The following is a 27438-nucleotide window of genomic DNA, read 5'->3' as shown; positions in this document are numbered from 1 at the left end:
TGAAACTCGAACAACTAAATTTTGAAAATTCTATAAATTTTCAATTCACACGTAAATCCAATTGATCAATTTTATTTTTATTTGCATTTCTAAAATCATATAACACAAAAAGCTTCGCTAGTGTTTTAACCATTTGACAGATTTCTTCCTTATGCTGCAAAATTTCCACTTTTTCCACTGCTGCAATATTTGTCGCAAAATTGATCTCGGATGTTATTTTATCCGGTTTAGACTACAGAAGTTTGTTTTCAATTAACCCCTATCAGACTATTGTATTTTACTGTCAAAATAAAGACTTTCTTGAACAAATTTGAATGATATTTGTTCAGTTTAACGAAATTATTGATCAGTTTTTGGGGAACTGAGCCAGAGTTGTGTATGATATCGATATCAGTTCAATTTTAGGTTTCAAATAGGTTTGCATGAAATATGGCGCCAGAGTAAAAAATGGAAAATACGTTATAAGTAAGTGAACTTTTGAGGTTCATAACTTGCGTATTTTATTGACTAAATTAGTATATGCTGATTACTTATTGACAAATCAACTTTGCGAGTTTTTGTAATTACTTTGTTACCTGCAATTGGTTTCAAGGCTTTTAATATTGATTATCTCTAACTTGATTATATGTCAATTAATTTAATTTAGTTCACTGACTTTTTAATAACTTGTCTTCATTTCTTAATTTTATTGGTTTGTTATTCTTAGACTTGACTGGACTTTTTACTGACATTTATTATACGTTGTTCAGTTATTGTCCTTAAAGTTTACCTAACCTTTGAATTTTTGTAAAACTTTGTTAAAATCATCTGACACATTTCAAAATTATTAATGTTTTACTTTTTTCCTCGAAAAATCTCTGTTTTGAACTCTTGACATTTTATATTTATTACCATTTTGTTTAATACTTCACTAAAAATACACAGGACATCTTGTGATTTATTCAATAAAAGCGCGAAATAATTTTGAATTAACAAATTCTATTGTTGCATAGAATAAATTTGAGTAATTTATAACAGTAATGGCGTTCTATAACTCATCTCAGTCAAACAGTGACGCTTTTAATGGTTATTCTGATAATGATGGTGTTGGTAGTAGTAGTGGTGATGATGATATAACTGTTGATAGTACTGAGTCGGTAGTATCGTTTGAAGGATTCTTTTTCATGGGTTTAGACTGGTCCATAATGCTGTTCGTCCTTCTCATTGTCATATCAGCTGTCACCACCATCGGAAATGGACTCGTCCTATTTGTGGTAAGTTCTCTATTTACCTAAATACTACTTCAATTGTGGGATGTGGGAGCTCTTCCATTTTACCCCCCCCCCCCCCCCCCCCCCCCGGCCGATATAACCTCTACCTCGCAATTACAGTAAATATACGCAACTCTAGGAACTCTGGCAAGTCTAGGTCAGGTAAAGTTGACCATTGATGATCTTATTCTTCCCGAGAATTGGGAAAAGTTCAGGTGCCACAAGACTCAATACCTTTATAATGATATAGTGACAAGTACAATCATTAACTGGCATAGCAATGTTGGAAATTTTGATTCTTCTACAAAACCAAAAAGTCACTGATGAGATTTTATTTTTATTCCGTTTATTTTATACCGCCATGTCTAATTTTTTTTTCTCAAGCGTGAACAAGATTCTGAATCATAAATTGGCTGTTTTATGGTTCTGCTGATTTGCACCACTCGCTTTTTGAATTTTTGTTCACCTTATTTTCTCTTTCTAATGTATTTTGATAGAGCGTTTTTGGACAAAGCCGGCGATTTCCGACTTGCAAAGTTTCTTTGCAATCAAGAATAGGCAACTAAACACATCGAACAAGAATATCTAGACGAAATTAGGAACAAAACTGAAGTACTAGGACAGAAATGCAACATGCTAAATGAGACTTATTCTTGAATGCTGTAGGAGGTTTTCCAACCGATGCACATATGTCCACCCAGCGGAAAGTTTTTAGTTTGATTTCAAAAATATTTGACCCGTTGAGCCTTCTCGGCCCTTTCAAAATCAGATTTAAGATATTGCTTTAACAGTTGCGAACACATGCAGTTGTCAAAACTATTTCATTGCAATTATGATCAATTCTTCGTCGAAAACAATCCATTCTTAGTCGAAAACCGTACAAATGCAAAAAAAACGAATTATGTCGTGATTTCTGCTGCGTCATCTCGTCCAATTGAAGCATACATTGTGCAAGTTCAGTTTCTTGCTTCATCTATAGACACTCATCGCATCGCAATCGCTGACAGTGCAGACCATCTGTGTTTTAAAACTGAATCAGGCTTTTATTAGTTTGCGTTTCTTGATGACTTTTGTGAGTATTTTTGAAAATGCTGAACTGAATGTCTAGAGTTGAGTAACTCTGCTTGAAGTCACTAAGCACATCTGTCGTTTATCGAGAAGCGTTTATCGAGAATTCGAGGTTATATTCAAAAAAATTCACTAGTTATTTCTTATAAATGAGCGTTTAACTTTAGTTATCTATTTGGACTTGCTTTTTATGTAGTGTCCAATTTTGCAAATGATTATAAGGTCTTTTGGCGGATTACAAAGTGATGCCGGGAAATCATATAGGTGATGCCGTACCGAATAAAAATAAAAAAACATAAAGGAGAAAATATTTATGAAAAATAGACGCATGATTCTTGGTAATTATACTAGGTTCATATATAGTTTCGTTGGTTTCATACAAGGATCGTACTAAAAAATCAAATATGGACTGTATGAAATCATATATGATCCTTGTATGAAATGAAATCAATGAAACTTCAACCCGGGACGGCACCATCTTCAATTCAGGTTCGAATTTATCAAAGTCACGTAATATATGTTGAAATCCTCAAGGATATTCTGTCTCTTTTCAGTTGGTGAGGAACAAAAGTCTCCACTCTCCATCCAACCTGTTTATCGGGAGTCTGGCCTGTGCGGATCTGATCATAGGTCTGTTCGTGATGCCAGTAGCCTCCTACTACTTTGTACTCAATGACAATACCTGGAATCTGGGACTACCTGTAAGTTGCGAAAAATCGTCTCTTGCTTGGAATAATCAAAACTAGAACGAAAACTAAAGTTCCTCTCCCTCGTGAAGAAGCTTTTTGGCGGGGGTGGGGGGTTGCGACCACGAAGAGGCCGAGTGGAGCGCATCACCCCGCACACCACAGATAATCAAGAGACGAAAACTGATTAATTCGCCATTTTTACATTTTTTCTACTTTATTTTAAACCAATCAGATTATTTGACCATTTAAGTTTGAGCATTCGGCTCTGACTCTCATTTTTTTGGTCAATCGGGTTTACGCCCCTTCAGCTCTGATTCCTAACTCCCTCATGAAAAATTATATTAAATTGCGTGAAATAAATATTGCAGATCTTACATTGCCATAAATCAAATTAGCAGAAAATCCTATGTTAATTGTCAGAGGTAAAATGTGCTGAAATAGCCAGTAGTTCTCTGCAACGTCATTAAACAACTACTCCCACCCCATTTCTGTTAACCCCATCTTTAACGCTCTTTATCCCCCAAAAGAAGAATTAAAATATTATATTGGAACTTTCTTCCAGGTGTGCCAACTGTGGTTATCTCTCGACTATTTCGCATCTTGTTCCTCAATCCTGAACCTGGTGGCCATGTCCCTTGACCGTTACTTCTCAATCGCCCACGCACTCAGTTACCGACAGTATCGAAACTACAAAAACTTCCTCATCGTCATAGCCGTAATCTGGATCCTGTCAAGCGTCTACACACCTCCAATCTTGCTGTGGCATCAGGTATTTAACAATGGAATCCGGACCATTCCAGAAGACAAATGCGATGTAGAATTCGCAACTGAGATGGAGTTCAAATTCGTCAGTTTGTTACTCAGTTTCATTGTTCCGTTTTGCACTATGTGTATTGTTTACTTAAGAATATTTATCGTCATTCATCAGAGAACCAAGAAAAGTAGCCAAAGACAGTCCTCGATGATGAGCAGTTTTTCGAAACCAGAAGCCTCCCCGAGCAACCTCGTCACAAAGTCACCTCGGGCGCGACTTTTACCCAAAATCACCCGAGACGCAACTATATACGAAATGGACGAATGTCGCCCTGACGAAGCGTCACAGAAGAAATCCCGGGCCATTTCGTCACCGGAACCGGCAACCCGCAACTCGTGTGTCAAAATCTGCGAAGGCCCCCCAACTACGCTTGTGCCCAATAACGGGTCGTTTGAGGAGAGTGGGAAACGTTCGACTTCAATGGAAATGGGCAAAAATGGGTTTTCAAAGATCAGCAAAGTGCAGAGACGAATCAGTTCTAATCTAAACATGATCCGAAGAAGAAGATCAGCTGATCAGCAGAGAGAGGTTCGTCCAATTAAAACTGTAATTTTTAAAGTTACCCAATGAAACGAAACTTAACACACGTTCCCAATTTCTTTTATGATCTTGATATTCTTTGCGCAGCTGGATATCGTTTTCATCTGAGATGTTAATCCTGATCAGTGGAAGATATAACAATTATTTATGAACTTAATCAGCTAAAATTCCGTAATAAAAGGCGCACAATAACCGTTTATTGTATATCTTGCAAGATTCTTGCAAGACAATGTTAATCTTGCAACATCTTGCAAGACAAGATTAATCTTGCAAAATCTTGCAAGATTATGTTTAATATTGCAAGATTCTTGCAAGATCTTGCAAGATTAACATCCGAATCCGACTCGGGGTGATAAATTCCAATCGAATTTTGCAACGATCTAAATTACTGATATCGAGAACACCTTAATGGTTTCTTATTACGGATTTAAAACTATTTCATGTCCAGGAATTTCAAGTTTCGTTTCATTAGGATAACATCTATTAAGGCTATGGGGTGTTAGTGCAGATTATTTCATCTTAGTGCTTCAAAGTGTTCAAAAACGGATCTAAAGAGTTCTTAATATTTTTGCAACCGCTCTAACAGCTAACACAGTTGTTCTATTAAAAATGTACCTATTTATTATAGAATCAAATAATTTATAGTTAGTGCCATCACATATATTTAATTGAGAAGCTTCGCTTCGCTATTTTCACCCATTCAACTTGATGATCTTGCTATGAAAAAATCATTTGTCAAATGTAAATGTCATTCAAAATTAGTGACGTGTGTAATAATTTCGAATATAAGTAAGGCTTTTAAACTTTGTTTGTTGCTTCTATCAATACAATTCGTCTTTTGGATTGAATGTCAAGTCTTAATCAGTGTTGATTCAGAGAAAGTGCGAATGTTATCGCTTCGCTCAAGTCGTTGTTTAGGTTTGAACGTCTTGAGACAAAACAATCCCGGAAAAATCGGTCCCGAATAGCAAAATATTTCCAAACAAAACATTCCCAGGCAGAAAAGTCCTAAGAAAGCAGACAAAACAGTCCGAGACGAAATGGTGCCAACTTTTTTCTGAAAATATTTTGCGATTTGAGACTCTTTTTTCTGGGAGTATTTTGTCTTTGACTGTTTTGTCCGGACACGTTTGAATCAAGTCTTAAATCATGATAAATTATTGGCCATGATTTGATAAGTCTTCCACGGACATTTAAAAGTTAGTTTTTCTATCACATACAAACTAGTTTTTTCTAAACTGTAAATTTTATACAGTTAGAGAAGATTTTCTCCAGCTGAAAATTCTATATCAATAGATAAATATAACTGTATTGCAAGTATTGCACAAAACTGCAATATTTTACACATCCTTAAAAATTCTGGTTTATTCGCTCTGAAATTCAGTAGGAACTTCTACGGTGCTTGCAAGATATAAACCATTTCTCGACAAATTATTTATCTTGCACGATATCTGTTTACTTCCATCGACTTTCCAGAAACATTGTCTTGTAAAAGTCATACTATATCGTACTGATAGGCATTGAACTAGATTTGAGAAAAGAAAGATAAAATTAAGAAAATTGTTAAAAAATCAAAAAGAATCAAAACTTGTTTTTAAAGATACCTTACTGACAATACTTACGATCGGAAGCTTAAATGTTTGAATGCATTAATTGATAAGACAAAACCTTCAGAAAAATTATAATTTGTGTGAAATACTTTTTAAACTTTCTCATTAATTCTCAAATTTTTGCATCATTGTGAGTTTTTACTAACTTTAGACGCACAATAAATCTCTTTTTGCTTGAATGAATTAATTATTCATAAAACGGTTAACGCTAATATTTTTCTTCGCCGACAAACTCTAGAGCAATTGTTTTTTCGATACCTGTCTCCTGGGGCTCGCGGAATTTTGTGTTCTCAGAATCCTTCTTTTTTTAATTCAATTTTCTATTCGTGTTACAAATTCGCCTCAATCAAAATGAGTATTTCTTAAACGTTTTAAGAGGAATCGTAGTAATGACTGTTGAGCTGAACTAAATTAACAAAACAGTTTTTCTTTCAGATCCTTTAACTTTCTTGCTAACGACTGTTTGTTCTTACAAATGCTTAAGACTAAGAGCGAGACGTGTTTTTGACAATGAATTTGAGTTCAGAATTTTTACCTTTTTGAAATTTTTACCTTTTGAAAATCTGTTTTGTTAGCTTTGGCATAAAAAGTGCCAGAACTTTCGTATTTTTTATCATTTTTGGGGCAAAATGTTACTTGATTTTTGTATATTATTATGTACGGTTCTAATGAAGTATTTAAGAATTATATAACTGGGCTTGAATCAGATCTCGGCCGATACGTGTTTAGTATCGAGTCGAATCCTATCCCAAAGTTATCTTTGTTTGTTGAGTTTTCAAAACTAATGAAAATTAATTTGAAAAACTATAGACTTTGCGGTTTTGGGATAAAACGCTACCGAGAATTGGTCTGATTTCATGTATGACTCCTTTTTAAAAATGAACCATGATGTCCAAATAAAACTCGGGCATCTTCGCGAGTTTTAGTTCTAGAAAATGATGATATTTTTCGGATATGGCGTTGTTGCCTCCTTCACTGTTAGATTTCCCACTCATAGTTTTTTTTTAAAAAACTTATTCGAAAGCTGATCTGCCCAATGTTTGATAGTAATACGCTTTTGTTTTACGACAAACTATTCAATTTTGCGAGAAAATTTAACACGGATGTAATTTGCAAAATACGAAGTGCCGTAATTGTGATCAATTTTGAATTTAAATAATGTTTTTTTATTTATATTTTTGCTCGTTGGCCAAAACTTCACAACTCTTATGAACTGAAACTGAAATAAGACATTATCGGCATTATTTTTCTTATCCGCAAGACATGCTTTTCACTGAAAAAAATGCTGTTTAAGACCTGAAATTCGTTCCAGTCAGCCCCACACCCTGTAAAAGCCCCCACCCCTTTATTCAAGCCCCCCCCCACTTCTAATCAGATTGGTTGACTGTGGGTCGCACTTTCAGTTCGCGCAGACACTTGCCAAAATGGGACAGGTAATAATTTGCAAGGATTTAATTACTAAATTTATAACTACTTAAACGCTTGACCAGTTATTTTGGTATTAATTTGTTCGCACTTCATGATATGTTATGTCATTTTACACTAACGAATGAGTTCTGCCAACTTTGTGACCATATTTAGTGATTTTAGCTACGATTATGAAATTCTGTTCCGTATTATGTTGCACATTTACAATGATTTACATTTAACAAAACCATATATGGTAAGATATTACATAATATCTTGTATGCTGTATAATTGACTTAAAGTCACATTTCGTGGAAAATTTCTCTCCACATGAAAAGTTTCGCTCAATTTTGATAATCTGATCTGACTAGAATAACATTGGCTAACTTAGTTTATTCCAACAGAGTTCGTTAAACCACAGTTAAAATCCCAAAATTTTGAGAAGAACCTAAATTCGACGCTTGTATGCCCCAACGCAGACATAACCAAATTTAATTTTATGTTAATTTTGAATTAGTGGGCCAAATCTTGTCTACTAAAGAACCAGTGAGAGAAAATAAGGAAAGATCAAAAGGATTGTAAAGATCAAACAACCCGTATTAAAAACAGTCATTAAGTCATAAACAAAACGCAAAAACCGCCACCCTTGAAAATACTCAAACAGGGTACACTAATCAGCATTAGAGAGCAGAATCGTCAGTTTACCTCAATTGGAGGTCGACAAGAAAAAAACAACTATATACAACTGGGTTTTATTATTAACTTTTAACCCCCCTCCCGTCAACTTAACCCAATCCACCAAAATTTTACATAAACACAAGAGCAGAACATGTACAGTTTTTCGTGGAACAGTGAGTTTTGGAGTAAGAGTTGATTTGGGTTCCTCATATCTGAAGAAAAAAATTTGCTCCCTCTAACTTACTGGGCTAAATGTATATCACCGAAAAAATATTTGTGTACAGGATAACGGTGATTAAAGCAGCCATACAAACCAAAAAATGCTATAACTTGAAGGTTTTTTTTTTACTAAAAATCAGACCCGCGAAATGAACTTACTGTACCTTAAACTTAGAGCTGTAGATTTTTAGAGACATTATCCTGCAGAAGAATTTGGAACTAAAATGAGAACAAAGAGAATTTGGTGATGTGTATCAGCAATTATTTTTCTAACCCCTCAAACGGTTAAAAAAATTCTGCGAAATTTGAAACCATCAATATAAAACTGATTTTATCTTCAGTCAAGTATTTGAAAATATCCAGCGTCTGCTGCAACGAGCGAGCTAGTCCTTTTATTAGCTTAATGTTCTACCGGCTTTCAAAATAATTGTACATGCATAACGCGGAAGCAAAGAGGATTAGAGTTGCGGCGCAATTGCGTTCTCAAACTATCGTTTGCTGACAAATATTCCAATAATACCATTTCGTGGTCTTCAATATTTGCCAGACAACCATTGGACATACTATTTAAAAAAGAATTCATTTAGAGAGAAAATCCATTTTGTTTTCTCTACAACAGAAAATAAAAAATACGTAATAAAAAAGCTCTTTAAAAAATTTACCTTAATTTTATTTACACATAAGATATGTTTTTTTTTTCAAAATCAAAGCTGTTAATAACTATCAAACAAAAATACAGGATATGGGACAATTTAGTCACATTAAATTTAAATTCAAAGCGTTAGTGATAGAAATAAAAGATATTTTATTGAAGAACGGCTTTCATCGGAAATCTTTTCCTTCTTATTTTCCTTTTTTTTCAAAGAAACAATTAAGCATAACAATTTTGATGCGATAGACAAGACATAGAAAAAATGAAATAAATCAGCAATGTGAAATAAATAGAGGGAAGAGAACAACGCGAATTATCAAAAGATCTTTTTAAAACCTGACGAATGCCTCGTTTTCTTTCAGTTTTTGTCATTCAGCCTACACTAACTGCTCTTGAATATTAAAAAAAGTAACCTCAAAGGCAGAATGAGTGTTTAATATGCGAAAACCGATGGTCAAGAGTGTTGAACCAAAGAAGTTGTTGGTTACAATTATTAAAAAGTTTGAATTTGATATTCTTTTGAATGGACAAGAAAACATAGATACTGTCCAAAATTACATATTTTTTTGTAAAGTTACTGGTCATATGCTTCTTAGCTTCCGATTTCCATAATGAGCCAAAAAGTACTATCACAGAACTGAAATAAAATTTGAAAAAAAAATAAACTTTTTAATGCATATCACTATAATGAAAACAAAGTTCCGAAGATTCAATTGAACTTTGCTTGTTGCATATTAAAATGGAAACAAAGACATTCGGTAATGTGCGTTTGCAATAATTTTTCGACCCTGATTATCTACTAGTTTGGCTTAGTTGTCTACCAAATGAGATAGAGAGAGATAGAAACTTTTCATAAATTACATGATCGAAAACTTTGAATAAATAAATTTGATCAAAAATAATTGGTGAATGAATTTTAAAAATGCCTTCAACTCTGATCATTTAGTAAAACAAGTAATACCATATTAGAGGGCGGTGAAACCAGCCCTTATTAAGACCACGAGACGACCAAAAAAATCAAATAACAACAAACATTCAGATCCAAAAGTCAATGCTTTTATTTGATTTTTTTTTCTGAAAATAAAAAAATAGAATTGGCGTCAAATGAAAACTAAATTAAACAAATTAAGGTTTAAAAAGTAGAAAAAACAAGGGACTGGTCCTTGAGATTCCTAAACAAGTAGGCAAAAACGAACAAAAACGACGTTAAAAAAATGCGTTTATGTTTTCTTGAAAACAACTAATTTCAAAATAGCAAAACCATTAGACATCAAATGATATTTATAAGTAGGTCTCTGTTCATGCATAGGGCAAAATGATTACCTTGAGACCTCTCCTTACGCAAAATTTGTCGTATGTCCACAAAAATTAAATGAAAAATTCAGACGGAAAAAAATTTCTATTTAATGTCGCAAGAACACGGAATTCCAGCCGTTAACAACCATATTTCCTAAAAAGTAAGATATAAGCAGCTGTCCCCTCTTCGAACATAATGAGTTATGTGACCTCTGAACAATGAGAATGGGTAACAAGTTTTTAAAAAGAACAAATCTAAAATGGAAAATATTTGTTTGTTTTTCGGAAACTCTAATTTCATTTATGTGAAAACATTAGCTAGAAACTGAAATCAAAAAATAGGTTTCAATCATCCTCCTAAAAATCATTGTGATCATTTTTCAGAATTTGTCTTACGTCTACAAATATAACAAAAAAACGATGAAATTCAAAAAATAAATGTATTTTTTTTTACGAAAAAAACGCGTCGAAGCAATTAAAAGAAAAAGAAATGCACAAAAACCCTAGCTTTGTTCTACTTTGCCCCCTCATCAATGCCCATATTTTGAGATGGCTCTTGTACTTTTTGAGCCTAGGTAACAAGTAGATAAAATTGAACAGCAAAGTGCAGATCTTTGAAAAAAAATACATATTTATTTTTTTACGAAAGTGATTCTAAAGTCATGAAAAATTTTAGCTATCAACTGAAATAGCTAAAAGGGTTCCTTTGATCAACCACAAAAAACTACTAAGATCTGCAATTATTAAGAATTTATCATTCAACCACAAAAGAAGCGACAAACAAAAGCAAAAACTGAACACAAATTGAATTAACCGTTTGCGAAAAACAGGTTATGAGGCCATTACAACAATACAAGAAAACTTTGATGTTTTATATTGCTTGAAGTTTTTTCCTCGCAATTCTCCAGGAAGCCAGCTGTCATTATTACGCCTTGATTTGAATTGTTCTTTTCTGTAATTAACGTAAAAAAAGGAAAAAAATATCCGAAAATGTTTTAATTAAGGGATCGAATGCTTACAATCCGATTTTTTTTACTTTAAGAAACAAAGATTGCTGAGACAAAGATTGCAAAGAAACAAGATCAAAACTAGCTTTGCTTTTGCCGGGCAAATTATTGTTGCGAATAATATGAACATGAACAAATTGATTAAATTTTTAACATAAAATCAAAGATAAATGGTGCATTTTGCATATTTATCGAGTTAAGTTAGCAAAACCGGCAAACGTTTAATTCTAGAGCACTCTCAAAGGATCCATAATCACCTCTAGTTTGTTTTGAAATTGACTAAGATTGTTTCAGCAGATTTAAGGTGTCTTAATCCTTTGTTCAAACAAAGTGAGCTAAAGAAGCCTATTTCGTGCAATTTGTGATGAAAAAATGACCGAAATTTGATATTTCAAAAGTTGGGATCAAACAGTTAAAAAACATTCCTATATTTTTAGAGGTGAAATCAACAACACTACCGTTAACAATTTTAACATATTTTAAGAAAAATTGTTAAAATGTACACAAAACTTTAATCTCGATAACTCTGTAGAAAGAATGAACTTCAAAAAAATGTTTATAGTTATTTTTTCTATGCTGGACGGACTTTCTAATGATACCACCAACAGCCCTCTACGATTGATTTATAGATTTGCAAAAATTGACTGAACGAAAAACCCGCCTGAGTATATAGTTCATGCCCCAATTATGTCGGTGGGAACAAAAACGGACATAAACAGTGCCATGGATTTTGAGTGTTGAAATTTTGGATGTCAAGTAACTGTGCGGAAACTTTATTTTACGAAACAAAATGAGCCTCTTTTTGCATTCTTCTGATATTTATTCTCTTTCAGGCAGATATGAAAGGACTTCTCTTTACAAACTCCAGTTTAGATTATATTTTGATTGCAAGTATCAAAGAGTATTAAAAGAATTGTCTCAAAAGCTGCTAATTGGAAGCATCTCCAAACCAATTTATGCAAAAAAAATGTTTACGTACTTTTTTACTCAACTTTGAACGTTTCCTCAACCTTGACCTCAAAAAATTTTTTTGGTTGAGTAAATAAAAATAGTTTCAGAAAGAAAATGATGAAAAAAGTTCTGCAAACTTATTTTTACATTTCTTAAATCAAGATTCATTATGTTCTGTTTTGATTGAACGCCATTTTAGCCATTTCAGTGTTTTGGTTGCTTCATACATCCAAATTTAAACCTCTTTTTTCCTTCCGAAAATGAATATTGAAAAGAAGTCTTAAAAGAATAAATTTTGTATTGATACCTCTTTTGTATATCAGCGTAGGAGATATCGATAAGTCTAACAAAAAAGTCGTGATAGCATAAATCAGCTAGTCCCGAATTAAATTCAGAGGGTTAGGCCAGTAAGCCAATGCATTTTTCTGCCGTACATACAGAGCAGATTTCAAAAATATTTACTTGATTGTTCCATTGTGCTGATTCCATTAGCGTCGAAAGGCGTTTTAAGGCGGCATTGACAATGACATGGAGTTAGCTTGGCGAAAGTATGGGAATCTCTATTCAAATATTGAATAAACGCTCAATAAGCAATTTGGAATTCGGGGTAAACAATCAAATCTAATCCACAAACAGAACCACGATTTTAAATCTAACTAATTTCTGTTCACAAAAATTCTAAAAATGATATGATGATTAATTATAAACAGGTGCAAGGATCAAGTATGATCTCCTTGGTCATGCAATGATCTTACTAGCAAACATGATAATATTTAATTATGACATCATATATGATCCTTGCAGGATTACCGGGAAAGGTCAAAGCAGGTAGGAATTATCATGTTTTAAAAAATGGAAATTTTTCGATTGACAAAAAGAACCAAAAATGATAAACGTAAGAATGATAAAAGGAGTGTGCCTGTCATGGTCACAGTGTGTGGTGTGTGTTTAGGTGAAGGCTGCCAAACAGCTGGCTTTTATCCTTCTGGCATTTGCCATCTGCTGGCTGCCCTATATGACCATATATATGGGCTATGCCACCAAGGCTCCCATCTTCCAGTCTGAATTCTCAATCACTTTCTTCACACTCTCCGTATGGCTAGGTTAGTTATATATAGGTTAGTTATATATAGGTTAGTTATATATAGGTTAGTTAGTTAGCTAATTATATACAATTATTTTCTATAGTAATAAAAAACAAGATTTTTTCCACAAAACCAGCGTGCGAACTTTCCAAGATAGCAATGCACAGACAGGTAGGTGTTTCCGCTTATGACGAAGAACAGCCAAAACGGTGCTTAAAAAAATCCTGTATAACCCTGTATTATTCTAGTTAATGAATTTAGGATGATATTTAAAATTTGCATGTGAACTTTCATTCATTCAGTATAAATATTTACTTAATTATCTTTTTCAATTTAGCTATTTTCTTTAGTAACAAAATTTTCGTTTAATTGCTAACTTTTAACTTGAATAATACCATTTTTTTTTAAAACAATAGTTGCAAAGTTTTGCATTATTTTTAAATTTGCTACAATGTCCGGTATCAGATATTTGAGATTACTTTTCTTGTCCGAAAATAAATAGGGGGACTGTCATTTTCAGCGAACTGATCTAACCGCACACTTTTTTCAGCTCTTTGAACTTGTGACTTTAATTCTGACGTTTTGGCACATGAAGTCAATTAAACATTTTGAAACGAGACTTTTTGAAACTGGACACTATTCAGAGTTTTTTTCTTCGTTTACTCTAAATTGCCAATTAGGCGACAAGAAAAAATAATTTTCATTTTGCACATTTGCAAATAGACGCATTTCCAGTTTTGCTATACAATGCCTAATCACTTTCTGCAGCTCTCTGTAAAGCTAGTTTAGCTACGTTAAAAAATTGCCTAATTAAAACAATTATATGAAACAAAAGGAGTTTTATTAATTAAAAATCAAAGCTGGCATCCGAACGTTAGAGCTTAACTATGCGTAGTTACGATATCGCTTTTTTTCTAGTATTTTTCTTTTTTGACAATGAGCAGCAGAAGGAAAGTCCGAAAAATTGCTTACTGTTTTATTTGTAGTTGATGAGTTTTTTTTAGTTTAGAAGCAGTTTCCTATTTTATTCACTTGCATTTAGTTACCCAATCTGTTATATGTTTGATTTTTTTAAAAATGGAAACTACTCACATTTTCTTAATAGAAACAGTTTGTTGTAAAATGTTAAAAAATAGTAAAGTAGCGTCGCGAACTTAGCGACCTGACCTAATGTTTTGCAAGAATTTGTTTCCTAATTCAATTTTTTCGGAAACAAAGTACCTAGATTTTAACCCGCAATGTTTTTGACATAGATATCTCTTATATAACAGTCGAAGGTATTAAAATTTCCTCAACTTTTTAAATAATGGGATGGACTTCGTGTATTTCTATCCTCTGCTCCTCTAATAAGTTGGGGGATGATTTGGTAGATGAAAAGTTTTTGCTTATCTGATATTGAATCTAAGCCTTTCCGAAAAATACAAACTACGTCGAGCTCTAAATGGCCGTAGCAAATACCAAATGCAAAATAAAATAAAAATTATTATAGCTCCCTTAAGGCTTTGTAACTTTTCAAAAGGGAACTCTGATGGAAATGAGTACCTGAATTGGGTTATTTGATTAAAGGACACTTGAGGCAACAAATACTATAAAATACATTACACGCTTAGATTTTACCGAGTTTCTGGCTCTAACAAAGCCACCCAAACTTGGCGGCCCAATCTAATGTTTTGCAATAAATTTTGTCGTTACTAAGAAGTTGTCGGAAACCAAGCACATTGATTGTCACTCGCAGTATCATTGACATAGACATCTCTTGTTTAACAACTGAAGACCACATAAAGGGGCATTAAAATTCCCTTTTCTTTTCAACTAAGGTCAACTAATGGGATGGGCCTTGTTGTTTTTTATCTTCTGCTCCTCAATAAGTTGGTGCAGAATTCGGTAGATAAGCCGTTTTTGCTTACTTGATTTTGAATCTAAGTTGTTCCCGAAAAATACAAGCTACTGCGAACTCTAATGGGCCGCAAAAACCCAAATACAAAACATAATCAAAGTATCCTGGCTTTCAAAGCGGAACTCCAGTGATATCAATTGAAATGCAGTGCTAGCATAATGCCTCTAGCTTAAACACGCTATAGTCTTTTTAAAAATCAATCACTCCGATGTTAGTCGTGAGCAATCAATGCTTTCGTGGGCACACCCAAATTTTAATCTACGTTACGCAGACCACAATTTGACAAATTCTTATAGAATGATTGCATGTGGCAAAAAATGTTCGACTGAGATTTGAATCTTGCGTTCAGATCTAGGCAAGCATTGATAATTAATTTTTTTGAATGACTTTTTGATTTTTTAGTTACTTTGTTTGAGGTTAAATTTTAATTGCTCGGAAAATCAATTGTAGGAGAAAATGAGATTTCGAAGGATCAAATTATTGGATAATTTGTTCCCAATAAATTCAAAATACAGTTGTTGAATTATTTAAGAATAAAAAAATTAGATTTGAGTTATTAATGAAGTTCATAGCAATTATTGTAAACGTGTGTGTCTTTTTTATGCAAAATTTTTGCTTGACGGTTTTGAGTCCTCGAGTGACTTTTGTCTTGTCTTTTTGCGTTTCCCGTGATCTAAAATTCTCTCTCAATCACAATTTCAAGCAGCTGAACTCAATTGGCGACAATTTAATACTTAGAGTCAAATGAAAAGTGCGCCGAAACTGGTGCCATTTTTCACTTTAAATCTTAATAGGGGTGTATCTTAACCTTCTAATGTTATTAGAAGCCCATTATTGAACTTCTTAGTCCCATTTAGGCTCCCCCTCCCTCCCCCTCCCCCTCCCCTCCCCCAACTAAAGCAGGCTACAATTGATTAGAGATCCCAATAGTCGTTCGAGAGCAATTCTTCCGACTTTTAGTCGGTTATGTTTTTAGAACTAATCGTATATGTTGTAAACTGCTGCCTTGTGATGAAACTTTAACATTGCAATAATTTATTTTGCTTGAGATGAATAGTCGAAACAACGTTTTAGCTAAACGAAAAATTTTAATGAATCCGTTGTTAATTTTTATGAGATCTCTCTCAAAGATACCTTGATTAAGGCCTGATTTCAGTTCTCTGACTAACAAGATTATATATAATTAGCTAGACGTCTCTTACGAATCAAGCAGCCTTCAATCTTGTCAAAATAACAGGGCGGAAATAAATCTTAATGTTAATCCTTCTAAGCCATAATGAAACCAAATTATTTTAAACGGATTGTGATAGATTTGGTACAACCATTTATAGACGATGGCCTATGACATTAGCCATCACTCATGAATGATGATCATTTTTTGTTGTGTATATTCATATCTTTGATTGGAAGAAAATGAACAGAACTTGAATAATTGTTTAAGTTTTTGGGCTGTGAATCTGATTAAATGGTTGTAAATATATTTTTTGAGTTTTTTGCAAAGGTAGAACATCACAAAGTGAGCCAAAAATTTGGAATAGCTTTGAAACAGTAGAATTGTATGTAATAGAATACCAATACCAATTTCGCTGTTCATAACTAACCTGCTTTGAACCACATAATTATATTTTTATTAAAATTTGTCATCAATTTTAGGCTACATGAACTCATTTCTCAACCCAATCCTGTACCCTCTCTGCATTGACAGTTTCAAAAAAGCGTTCCGAGAACTCTTCACGGGTAAAAAACTACCCCACAGGGGCACACCACATCCAGGGGCAGCCGGGAGAACCCGGAGACAAGGCCAGTACGGCCCACCACAGCCAACACAAAGGAAATCCAACAATTCCGGGAACCCAACCTTGGGGAACACCGCGACGCCAGTCTCGATTCTGATTGGTGCAGCCGCTAGAGCCAAATCCAGATCGAATGCTAGTAACAGTAACAATTGTGCTATGGCAATAAGTAAAAGCAATCTTTAAATCGTGACAAATGATAATGCTGCTTAATTGTGTTGTTGATTATTATCCTTTTTGGGCAGTAGCCAAATATCTTTCCTAGTTTAAATAAAGGTTTCACAAAGTTTTCTTTACCATATTAGGAATGCAAGGAACTATTCCTTATAAGTTAAATAGCATCGGAAATGAGAAATGGTACTAAAATATGGCGACCCAGAGTATTCAGATTTGACAAACATTGTCAGGGCACGAAAGACCTTCAATTTAATTTTTCTTGGAAATTTGTAATTACTCATATTGCTTCTTAAAAGACATCGAAAAGATTAGCAGTTTCGTAAACTTCTCTCAACCTAACTTTTGTCTTTTTCTTTTTGGTAAATTTGTTACGTTTTTAGTTACTTATAGTTTTAGTTCCGTGGAAGATTTTACATGCTGAATAAAAATCCGACAAAATTATTTAGGTGTCGCGCTTTTTCGCCCCTATTTATTTAACCCCGATTTATTCACTCATCTATCATCTAACCCGCTCTATCATTTCAGCCCGATTTTAATCTTTTGTAAAGTAAGTTCTATTTAATCAGCAATAAAATCATTTGGCCAAGCCTCAAAGGCCATGGCCATGTCTTAGTGACCCGTGGGACTTGATATGAAACTATCACAACCGAACATGGGGTTAAGTTATCTACTTAAATATGACAAAATTTGCCTTCTAATGTCGACTCCTAATTGGCGAGATGAAATGATAGAGGGGTTAAATGATAGAGGCGTTAAAAGATACGGGGTTAAAATATGCGGGGTAAATGAATCGAGGTGAAAAAAAGTAGAACCAATTATTTACCCTGCATCGAAAATCAATTATAACGTATGGAATATTCTTAGTATAGAAGAGTGTCAATTTTTTCGAAATAGGAATACTTTGTTTTTTTTTCAGATAGCCGAGAAATCGTGGGCATACTAGCTTTTAAAGATAGCAGTCCGTCAGTGCGTTTGGTTTCAAAACAGAAATATCACACAAAAAGAAAAACATATAGTTGATCTTGCAGAGTTCGTAAGGGTGATGTAATGAATTGATTCACCATCAAAATTCAGCTGAAAAGAAATTTTGAATTGATCAGATGGAGTGGTAGCTTGATAGTAAGAAATTGTCGCAAAATTTCGAAAAATATTTACGTTTAAATTGTTCAACAAAGTTTGTAACAACGCTCAAATTTTGATAGAAATTCTAGTCGACATCGTTGTTTTTTCAAAACTGATATACAGTCATTTTTGTTCGTTTTAAACTGCATATTACACTTTTCTTGCTTCTTTCGGTCCATATTTACCGCCTTTAAACATTTTAATGTCAACATACCAAGTGTTTAGTCCGTTTAAACTTGATAAAGATGACCAAGCTTTCTTTCGACAAAATTACATCTACGAAAAATTGTTATTTCTTTCTTTTCGAGTAGAGAAGAGTGAGATACGTTAGGTAATGCCGGCGAAGGATGGCGTATATTTCAATTCAATCGGCAGGACCGTGTTTGTTTCGGGTGCATCCAGGAGATGACAAAAATTTAAGTGCAGGTTACCCATCTGGGCAGCTGCTGTTGCCTTGTACACATTTTTTCATTTTTTAACTGGATACATACTTTACTGCAGTTTTTTAGCGATCTAGTCTACATCTACCAGAGTCAATTGTTCTATGTTTCCGGACATTGAACATTATCGGCAAGTGTGGCTTAATGAATTGATTCTCTGTCAAATATTAATGAAACAATAATTCTAATATCGATCAACTAGAGTAGTTATTTGCTAGTTAAGAAAGTATAACCATTTTTTTGAATGAATAGTACCAATAAATTGGTTTCACAAATTTGGAATTCATTATAGACGATGTTCAATTTCGGATAGGAAATTCAATTAGAAACCTTAGACATTTTTAAACAGCAAATTTCAATATTTTGGATTCGGTAAACCAAATATACAGCTTTCAAAGGTTTTAAAGTTCAAAAAAGCAAGTGTTCCGTTCGTTTAAAGCTGATAAAAATGGCAAGGCTTTCCTGTGCCTAAATGTAAAATACAAATATATGTTAGTTTTGCTTGCTCTTTTCGAATAGAAAAGTGTTAGGCACGGTGACGGATGTATGTGAAAACGAGGCCATTGCATAACAGAAAGCTAAAAAGTAAACCTAATCTGATTGTTTAAAAATTTGCCTAAAGACAGTTTTGTTATTGTAAGTTTTTATTAAAAACCAATTATGATTCCACAATTTTTACAACAATTATGATTCCACAGGAGTTTTTGCAACGAAGTCTTGCAGATGAAAGATTTCCCCGAAATCTTAGTTTTATTGTTTATATCACTTTTTGTTAGTCAGAACAACCGCAAAAAAATTCCTACTACAAGGTTCTGATGTCACTTCTATATGGTTTTTTTTATATATTTTAAGTAGACTGGTGGTCATCTGAAAAAACATGAGTTTTCCTATTTGAAATTGTGCAACTTCCTGGATAAAATAACATACGGTTATCATATAAAACGTTAATATCATATTCAATCGTTTTTAATGGCAAGAACCTTTTATTCAGAGTTTGAGCAATGAAAATTACAATCCCTTATCCCAACAAAATAAAATAAGATGACATAATGATAAAACTCTAAGAATCATAAAAAATAACAATAATTAATAATAATATAGCATTAATAAAAAAATTCATAATAAAAAAAGAAAGTGAAAATAATTATACTAATGATAATAAAAAGAATAATAGTAATAAAGATATTAATTATAAAATTAATGACATTAATAATGATTGAAAAAAAAAATAAATAGTAATATTAAAAGAAATAAAAATGATAGTAACTGTAATAAAAAAAATAATATTATTAATAATAATAATAATAATAATAATAATAATAAAAATAATAATGATAAATAATAATAATAATAATAATAATAATAATAATAGTAATAATAATAATAATAATAATAATAATAATAATAATAATAATAATAATAACAATAATAATAATAATAATAATAATAATAATAATAATAATAATAATAATAATAATAATAATAATAATAATAATAATAATAATAATAATAATAATAATAATAATAATAATAATAATAATAATAATAATAATAGTAATAATAATAATAATAATAATAATAATAATAATAATAATAATAATAATAATAATAATAATAATAATAAAAATAATAATTGTGATGAAGAACCTTTTGATTCTCCGTGTGGAGTGTAGATGGTCTTGTGTGTATGTGATTATTGTCTATTGTGGATTGGTCCGATTGGACTATAGCCGGACGTTCTGCTCTAAGTCTCGGACTTCGCTCTGGGGTGAGAGTAGGTCTCACTCTATATGACAGTTCAATTTTTGCGGATAAAAGAACAACGTTTAAAGTTGAATTAAGGCCACGTTTCACTAACTGTTTTTCAGCTTGCTTATTTTACGTCTGCAAGTTTGCATCTCTTGTCAGACGAACCAGCTAAGTACCGGTCTAGTCAACCAGAACTATAGCGTTTACATAACTCAAAGTGAACTTATTTACAAGAGGTTATTATATAACATATGAAGTTTAAAGTGTTTATACATAATACTTGGAATACTTGGTTACGACTCCACATGGAGTATCACATACCCCCCACTGGGGCAAACGAGGCGCTATTTTTAGCAGTTCGTTTGTGAGTTTCTAACTTTATATATCAGAAGTACTTCTGTCAGATTTCTCTCTTTTGTAGGGTGACATGGGGGGAGTGGCATAAACACTTGACGTTCCACTTGGGGGATCGCACGATGTTGAGATTGCCTGGTTCTCCTCGTTTTCGAGATCAATTGTTGAGTGGGGTGAGTGGTTGTGGTTGTTATTTGTTCCTTCTGGATCTCCATTAGGAGAATCGAGGAAGATCACCGATGGTGGTTTGAGTTGTTCTTTCACTGTTGTGCTTTCGTTTATGTTTTGGTCCATGTGGATGGACTCAAATTCGGTTGCAGTGTTTGCTGTAGTATCCATTTGGACTTGTACCGTTGTATTGGTTGTGCTCTTGGAGGGTGCCGGTATTATTGAGATCGGGCATTCTTCCTGTAGGTCTGTTTCCGAGGATATGAGTTGACGATCTTGGCTGTTTGTGAAGGCAGGGTGAGAGAAAATGCTTGGATTTGATGATGTTACTATTCGGAATGGTGTATGAATGTCTGCATCCTGTTGTATGTTGTAGATTACAGTTTCTGGGTTATCGTTTGTGTTGTCGGTGAACTGTACTACTTTGTTACTCAACGGATGTGTTTTCTTTGGTGACTCTGATTCGTAGTTTAGTGCTGCTTGTTGTGCTCTCATGTTGAATGAGACTTGTGCTGGTGATTTCGATGCGGATAATTTTCTTTTGTTCGTCTTGGGCGTGCGTGGTAGTGTTGGCTTCGTTGCCGCTTTTCTTTTTTGTGTTCTTTGTTGTTGTTGTTGTTGATTGGTCTGCGCTAATTTCTTGACTTTTTCCTTGATCCAGATGGATTCGGCTGATGGTCCTTGGTTCTGTTGTTGGTTCTTTGATGTGTTGTTGCGTGCTTTTTCTAAACAGAATTTTCTTATTTTTTCTTGGTTGCGTTTATATTCACCTACAGTTTTGCAAGCTACCATGTGTATTAGTCGTGGTTTAGTTTCTGTTGCTATAGCAATGGCACTTTTTCTAATGACTGTGTTTTTTCTTAAGGGTGTGTCAACTGTGATTGTGTGCGGTGTGTAATTTGTTATTGTTCCATCTGGAATTATGTTCCATTGCGGTGCGAGTGTTGGTCTTGGTTCTTTTGTTTTTCGTGTGATTGTTTTCTTTGCTACATTGCGTTTGTTTGCTACTAGTTTTGTTGTTTTGTCACCTATGGTGAAGTGAATTTCAGATGGTGTTATCTTACGTGGTGAGCGAGGGCGGAGTGGCATGTTGTCGGACTCGTCGCTGTTAATGCTGATGGGGGTTGGGTTTTCTGGTTCCTTGTAGGCTATGTCCAGATTGTCTTCTGATAGTCCGTCGTAGCGCCACATCTCTTCGTTGGTGAGTACGTCATGTTTCAGGATTTTCTTGTCTAAACAATTCGCACGTAATTTTTTGTATGTTAAGTTTTTGTGTGACGGTTTGGTGACTATGTTAGAAATTTCTGTGTTGGGTTTGCGACCGAAGTGTGCCTCAAATGGGCTTGTTTTGGTGGTGGCGTTAGGGATTAGTCTGATGTTTTCAATTAAATTAGCTACTCTCTGGCTTAATGTTGTTTGTGTCCATTTGGAATCGATGTCTAGAACCGCGAGCCTACGTTTTATTGTTTGTATTAACCTTTCTACCATTCCGGTTCCCCTGTGGTCTCCAGCTGGAGCGAGAATTAGTTTGATATTTTTATTTTTGCAGTATATTTCGAATTCTCGGGCTTTGAAAGCTTGTGCTTGATCACACCGTATAGACCTAGGAATTCCATGTACTTTGCAGTAGCTATCAAGATACTCAATTGCGGTTTTTGAGTCACAGTTATTGAAAACTTCTGCGTGCGGGTATCTAGATAACCTATCTACTGTTACTAAAATGTAATTGGAAAGGGCGTTATCCTTAAATGGTATTGGGCCCGCGAAGTCCATTTGGACTTCTTCGTTAGGTTCGGAGAGTGGTGGTAAGTTTCCCACTTGTGTTTTGGGGATTAAAGGTTTTAGGTTTTTACCTTTTTCGGTGCAGTGGCGGCATGCTTGGGCTTGGGCAACAATGTCTGAATGTATATGCGGATAGCAAATAAGTTGGGCTAATGCAAGCATACCAGCTTGGCCCGTGTGCTTGTTGTGGATTGTTTCAAGTACCATCCCTTTCAGCTTGTTGGGGATTACAAGTTTGTTGTCATAAATTAGACATCCTGAAGGGGACACAGAAAGGTCTCTTCGGATACGATAATTAATTGCTTTAAGTTTTTCCCATTCGGAGTTTTTTACGAATTCAATAATAGGGCTTAATTCTTTCTTCGAGGCTTGGGCGATAAATTCTTCGTTGAATACACGATTAAGATTTTCCCGATAAAGTGGGGTGGGGGTTTGGTCGTAAACTGTGAATAGGACTTCATGTCTTGTTGGGTCTAGGGGGTCTAAACCTCTACCTTTATTAGATGTAGAGTCTGTTTGGGTGGATACGGAGATTAGATTAGGCTGTTGTTGCTCCATATGGATTTTATTTTTGTTGGGGGCTCTGAACCTTCTTTGAATGGGGATTTTAAATGTTTCTTTTGTGGGGTTAGCGCGTGTTGTAATTGCTACTAGGTTTTGAATACTTTTTGTGTGTTTAATTTGGTCGTTGTAATTTAATTTGCGTAAAGGAGAGAGCGACTGTTTTGTGTGAGGTAATTGGCGAAAAGCGGTTGTTTTATTTGAGTGTGCGTGTTTAGTACTCGTGACGTCATATGATTGTTTTTGTTCTGTATTCTTATTGGTCGCTCCATTTGGAGCAATATTTGCTCGCAGTAATGCGTGTTTTATTTCTTCGATAGTGTTAATGACAAAGTTTTTTGTCTCTGTCTGAGGGGGAAGGTGCGTCAGAAGATGGGTTTCTGCTTAGGTAATCAGCAAATCCCATATTTTTTCCTGGTATATGTTCTACTGAAAAATGGAAGGGTAGTAATCTATCTACCCATCTTGTAAGGCGACTTTGATATGTTTTGTTGCCTCTGTTTTCTTTTAGTGCGCTTAACAGTGCTTGGTGGTCCGTTTGGAGTGTGAACTGTGAGCCGTAGAGGTAATATTTGAAATGTTCTAAAGCCCAGACGACTGCTAGTAATTCTAGCTCGTTAGTGCTATATCTTTGTTCCAAATTGTTTAGAAACCTGCTCGCGTATGCGATTGGGTACCATGTTGAGTTTACGAATTGTTCTAAACATGCCCCAAGCCCTTTTTTACTTGCGTCACACCGGACTCTGGTTGGGCATTTAACGTCGAATAATCTGTTTTCTGTTATTGATTTTATTGCTTCTTTTACTTTATTGAATGCCTCCGTATGGAGCGCTTTCCAGTCCAGTTTATTATGCGATTTTAAGTTGCTTTTTGAGAGTAATGGACGGAGCGGCTCACTGAGGGTTGCGAGGTTTGGTGTGAACTTAATGAGGTGATGTATGCACCCCATGAACGAGCGTAGTTGCTTGAGTGTTTTCGGTGTATCTAAATTAACTATTGATTCGCATTTTTTGTTAGTTGGGATTATTCCATTTGGATGTATTTTGAATCCCAGCCAAACTAAATTTGTCTTTGCGAATTCGCATTTTTGTAGCTTTATTGCAAGGTTTTCCTTGTCCAGGAGGTTTAGGATTTTGTCTATTTTGTTCTCATGATCATTTTGGGAGCCTTTAGTGATAATGAGTATATCGTCCAAAAATGCAAATTTCGAATGTATGCCCTCCAGTGTTTTGTCGATCGTTTTTTGAAATGTTGCGGGCATGTATGTTAGGCCATAAAAGCCGTTTATGAACCGGTAGGTTCCTGTTGCTTTCCCCCCTAGGAGACTGAAGTTGCAATGTTTTTGGATGTTTGGGTCCAGTGGGATTTGGCTATATGCATATTTCAGATCGATTTTGCTGAAGTAGAATTGACCTGGGTTTTGTTTCCTTTCGGAGATGTAATTTGCTACTTCGTCTATTAGATGGTCATTTCTTTGCATTTGATATTTGTTTTTATGTATTGCATCGTTGAGCTTCTTTGAGTCTAATGCGATTTTTACGCTTTTGTCGTGTTTTACTGTTATTACTACCGGGCTTATGAAATGTTCGTCCGAGCATTTGTCTAACCTGATTATTTGTTTATCCTGTATTAATTTTTCAAGTTCGGCCTCTACTTTATCAAGGAGATGTAGGGGTACTCTGCGTCCTTTTTGCTGTATTGGTTTAAAGTTTTCTTTCATGGTTGGTTTGGCAATGTGATTCTTTGATTTTCCTAGTCGTGTACATAGTTTGGGGTATTTTTTAAGTATCCATTTTATTATATTTGATTCTATTGTTGTAGCGGAGATGTGGAGTACTTTCTTACCTGTATTTTTGTTGGCCGTGAGGGTTATTCCGAGTTTTCGTAAGATGTCTCTACCCATTATGTTGTTCGTTTTGTTTTCGACCAGTAGGATTTGACAGTCCGGTGCATTCCATGATCCTGATTTGAGGTTTAACTGGAGTACTCCTTCGATTTTGATTTGTTTATTGTTGAAGCATTTAAATTTTTCTTGTTCTATGTAGGGAACAATTCTGGCTTTTGAAATGTGGAGTAGTAATTCGTTCGCTGTTTCTTTGTTCATGAATGTTCTAGGGGAGCCTGTGTCAGCCAACCATACAATGCGTTTGTTGTTGGTTGTCGTTGCTACCCAGAATTCTCCTGTGCCCTCGTTGTTTATGACTGAATTCTTCTCCGCGTGGAACTTTGTTGGTCTTATCAGGTTCACGTTGGCCCAGTCTTCTGTGAGCTCTTTTATATACAGGGCGGCTTCCGCGTCTTCGTCGTCGAGTTCATCTGGCTCACCTTCATAGTTTTGTGTTTCCGTTTGGTCGGTGTTGTCTTTTATATGTCGTACTCTCCTGGTTTGGTTGTTTCCGGGGCGGGGTGTGTAGGTGTTCTGATATCTTGATTGTGGGCTTGACGTGCTTTGTAGTGGTGGTCTTCTTCTTTCCGGCATGGGTGCTTTGCACATGGACGAGAAGTGTCCTTGTTTTTTTGCAAATTTTGCATATTGTGTTTCTCGCCGGGCAGTTTTGTATGTGATTGGGTGTGAATGGATTTCCGCATTTCCAGCATGGCACAATTTTTCCGGATTGGGGTGTAGGTAGTATAGCTTGCGGTCTTCTATTCTGTCTTATATATGTGACTTGGTTCCTTGTGGAGGTGCTGTTTGCTCTAAGTATTTCTTGCTGGTTGGCCTGTCCACGTTCACGGTTTATTGCATAATTTAATACCTGTTGCGGGGTTCTCACTTCTGACAATAAGTCCATCTGGATCGCGGTGTTGTTCATGTTGCTTATGAACAGGTCTTTTATGATATCTTCTTCTAAGTGTTCAAATCTGCAGTGTGAGCCTGCTTCTCTCAGTCTACTGTAGAAAGTCTCTAGGCTTTCATTTGGCTGTTGTTGTGCTTTAAAAAGTTGAAACCTGTCGAATGTGGTGTTTCTGGGTCTTGTAAATGTAAGTGTCAATTCATGCACTAGTTCGTTCGTCGTGCATCTGTCAATTCTTGTGTGTGGGTTTCTCTGGTGAAATGTGCGGCAGGCCTCTGCTCCAAGGGAGAAGTAAATTAAGCTCTTGACTTTCATGTCCGCTTCGTCCCAGGGGATTCTATCGACGGTTGGACCTTTTGTCTCTATTATTTTGCATTCATTTTCCCAGTCCACACGTCTTTTCTCGTTACGCTGTTCTCTTTGTCTGGATTCTTCTCGGGTTTCATTATCTAGTTGTTCCTCTAGTGTTGGCATCGTTGGATAAAATAATTCTGTCCGCGCTGGCTTTAGCCGTAGGAGCTTTTCAACTTCTATATTGTGTTGGGCCATTACGGCCATCTTGAATGTGGCTAACCACGGTTGCCATTCAACTGGTGGGTTTGCTCCCGTTTCCCAGAATAAATTAACTCCAATTGGAGATCTGCTAGACTGCGCCATGTGATGAAGAACCTTTTGATTCTCCGTGTGGAGTGTAGATGGTCTAGTGTGTATGTGATTATTGTCTATTGTGGATTGGTCCGATTGGACTATAGCCGGACGTTCTGCTCTAAGTCTCGGACTTCGCTCTGGGATGAGAGTAGGTCTCACTCTATATGACAGTTCAATTTTTGCGGATAAAAAAACAACGTTTAAAGTTGAATTAAGGCCACGTTTCACTAACTGTTTTTCAGCTTGCTTATTTTACGTCTGCAAGTTTGCATCTCTTGTCAGACGAACCAGCTAAGTACCGGTCTAGTCAACCAGAACTATAGCGTTTACATAACTCAAAGTGAACTTATTTACAAGAGGTTATTATATAACATATGAAGTTTAAAGTGTTTATACATAATACTTGGAATACTTGGTTACGACTCCACATGGAGTATCACAATAATAATAATAATAATAATAATAATAATAATAATAATAATAATAATAATAATAATAATAATAATAATAATAATAATAATAATAATAATAATAATAATAATAATAATAATAATACTAATACTAATAATATTAATGATAATAATACTAATAATAATAATAATAATAATAATAATAATAATAATAATAATAATAATAATAATAATAATAATAATAATAATAATAATAATAATAATAATAATAATAAT

General features: G+C 34.5%; 2 protein-coding genes across 6 annotated transcripts in view; one reads left to right on the top strand and one right to left on the bottom strand.

The window, feature by feature from the left end:
- LOC142339149 (5-hydroxytryptamine receptor 1D-like) overlaps nt 1-17246 on the top strand; it is a 118779-nt gene extending 101533 nt beyond the window's left edge. For 4 of the 5 annotated variants that reach the window (XM_075388925.1, XM_075388924.1, XM_075388926.1 and 1 more), the window contains 6 exons: nt 1174-1253; nt 2873-3019; nt 3570-4349; nt 7375-7404; nt 13134-13284; nt 16817-17246. In XM_075388925.1, coding sequence (XP_075245040.1) covers nt 1174-1253; nt 2873-3019; nt 3570-4349; nt 7375-7404; nt 13134-13284; nt 16817-17142 — 1514 coding nt within the window. In that variant the 3' untranslated portion in view covers nt 17143-17246. The remainder of the gene's footprint in view (nt 1-1173; nt 1254-2872; nt 3020-3569; nt 4350-7374; nt 7405-13133; nt 13285-16816) is intronic. The other variant, XM_075388927.1, reaches the window with a different exon arrangement.
- LOC142339148 (zinc finger homeobox protein 3-like) overlaps nt 1-27438 on the bottom strand; it is a 342404-nt gene that overhangs the window by 223480 nt on the left and 91486 nt on the right. The gene's annotated exons all lie outside the window — the stretch shown is intronic.

Source organism: Convolutriloba macropyga, chromosome 5 (genome assembly GCF_964194025.1).
Source record: "Convolutriloba macropyga chromosome 5, txConMacr16.3, whole genome shotgun sequence".
NCBI lineage: Eukaryota > Metazoa > Xenacoelomorpha > Acoela > Convolutidae > Convolutriloba > Convolutriloba macropyga.
This window is presented reverse-complemented; position numbering and strand designations above follow the sequence as displayed.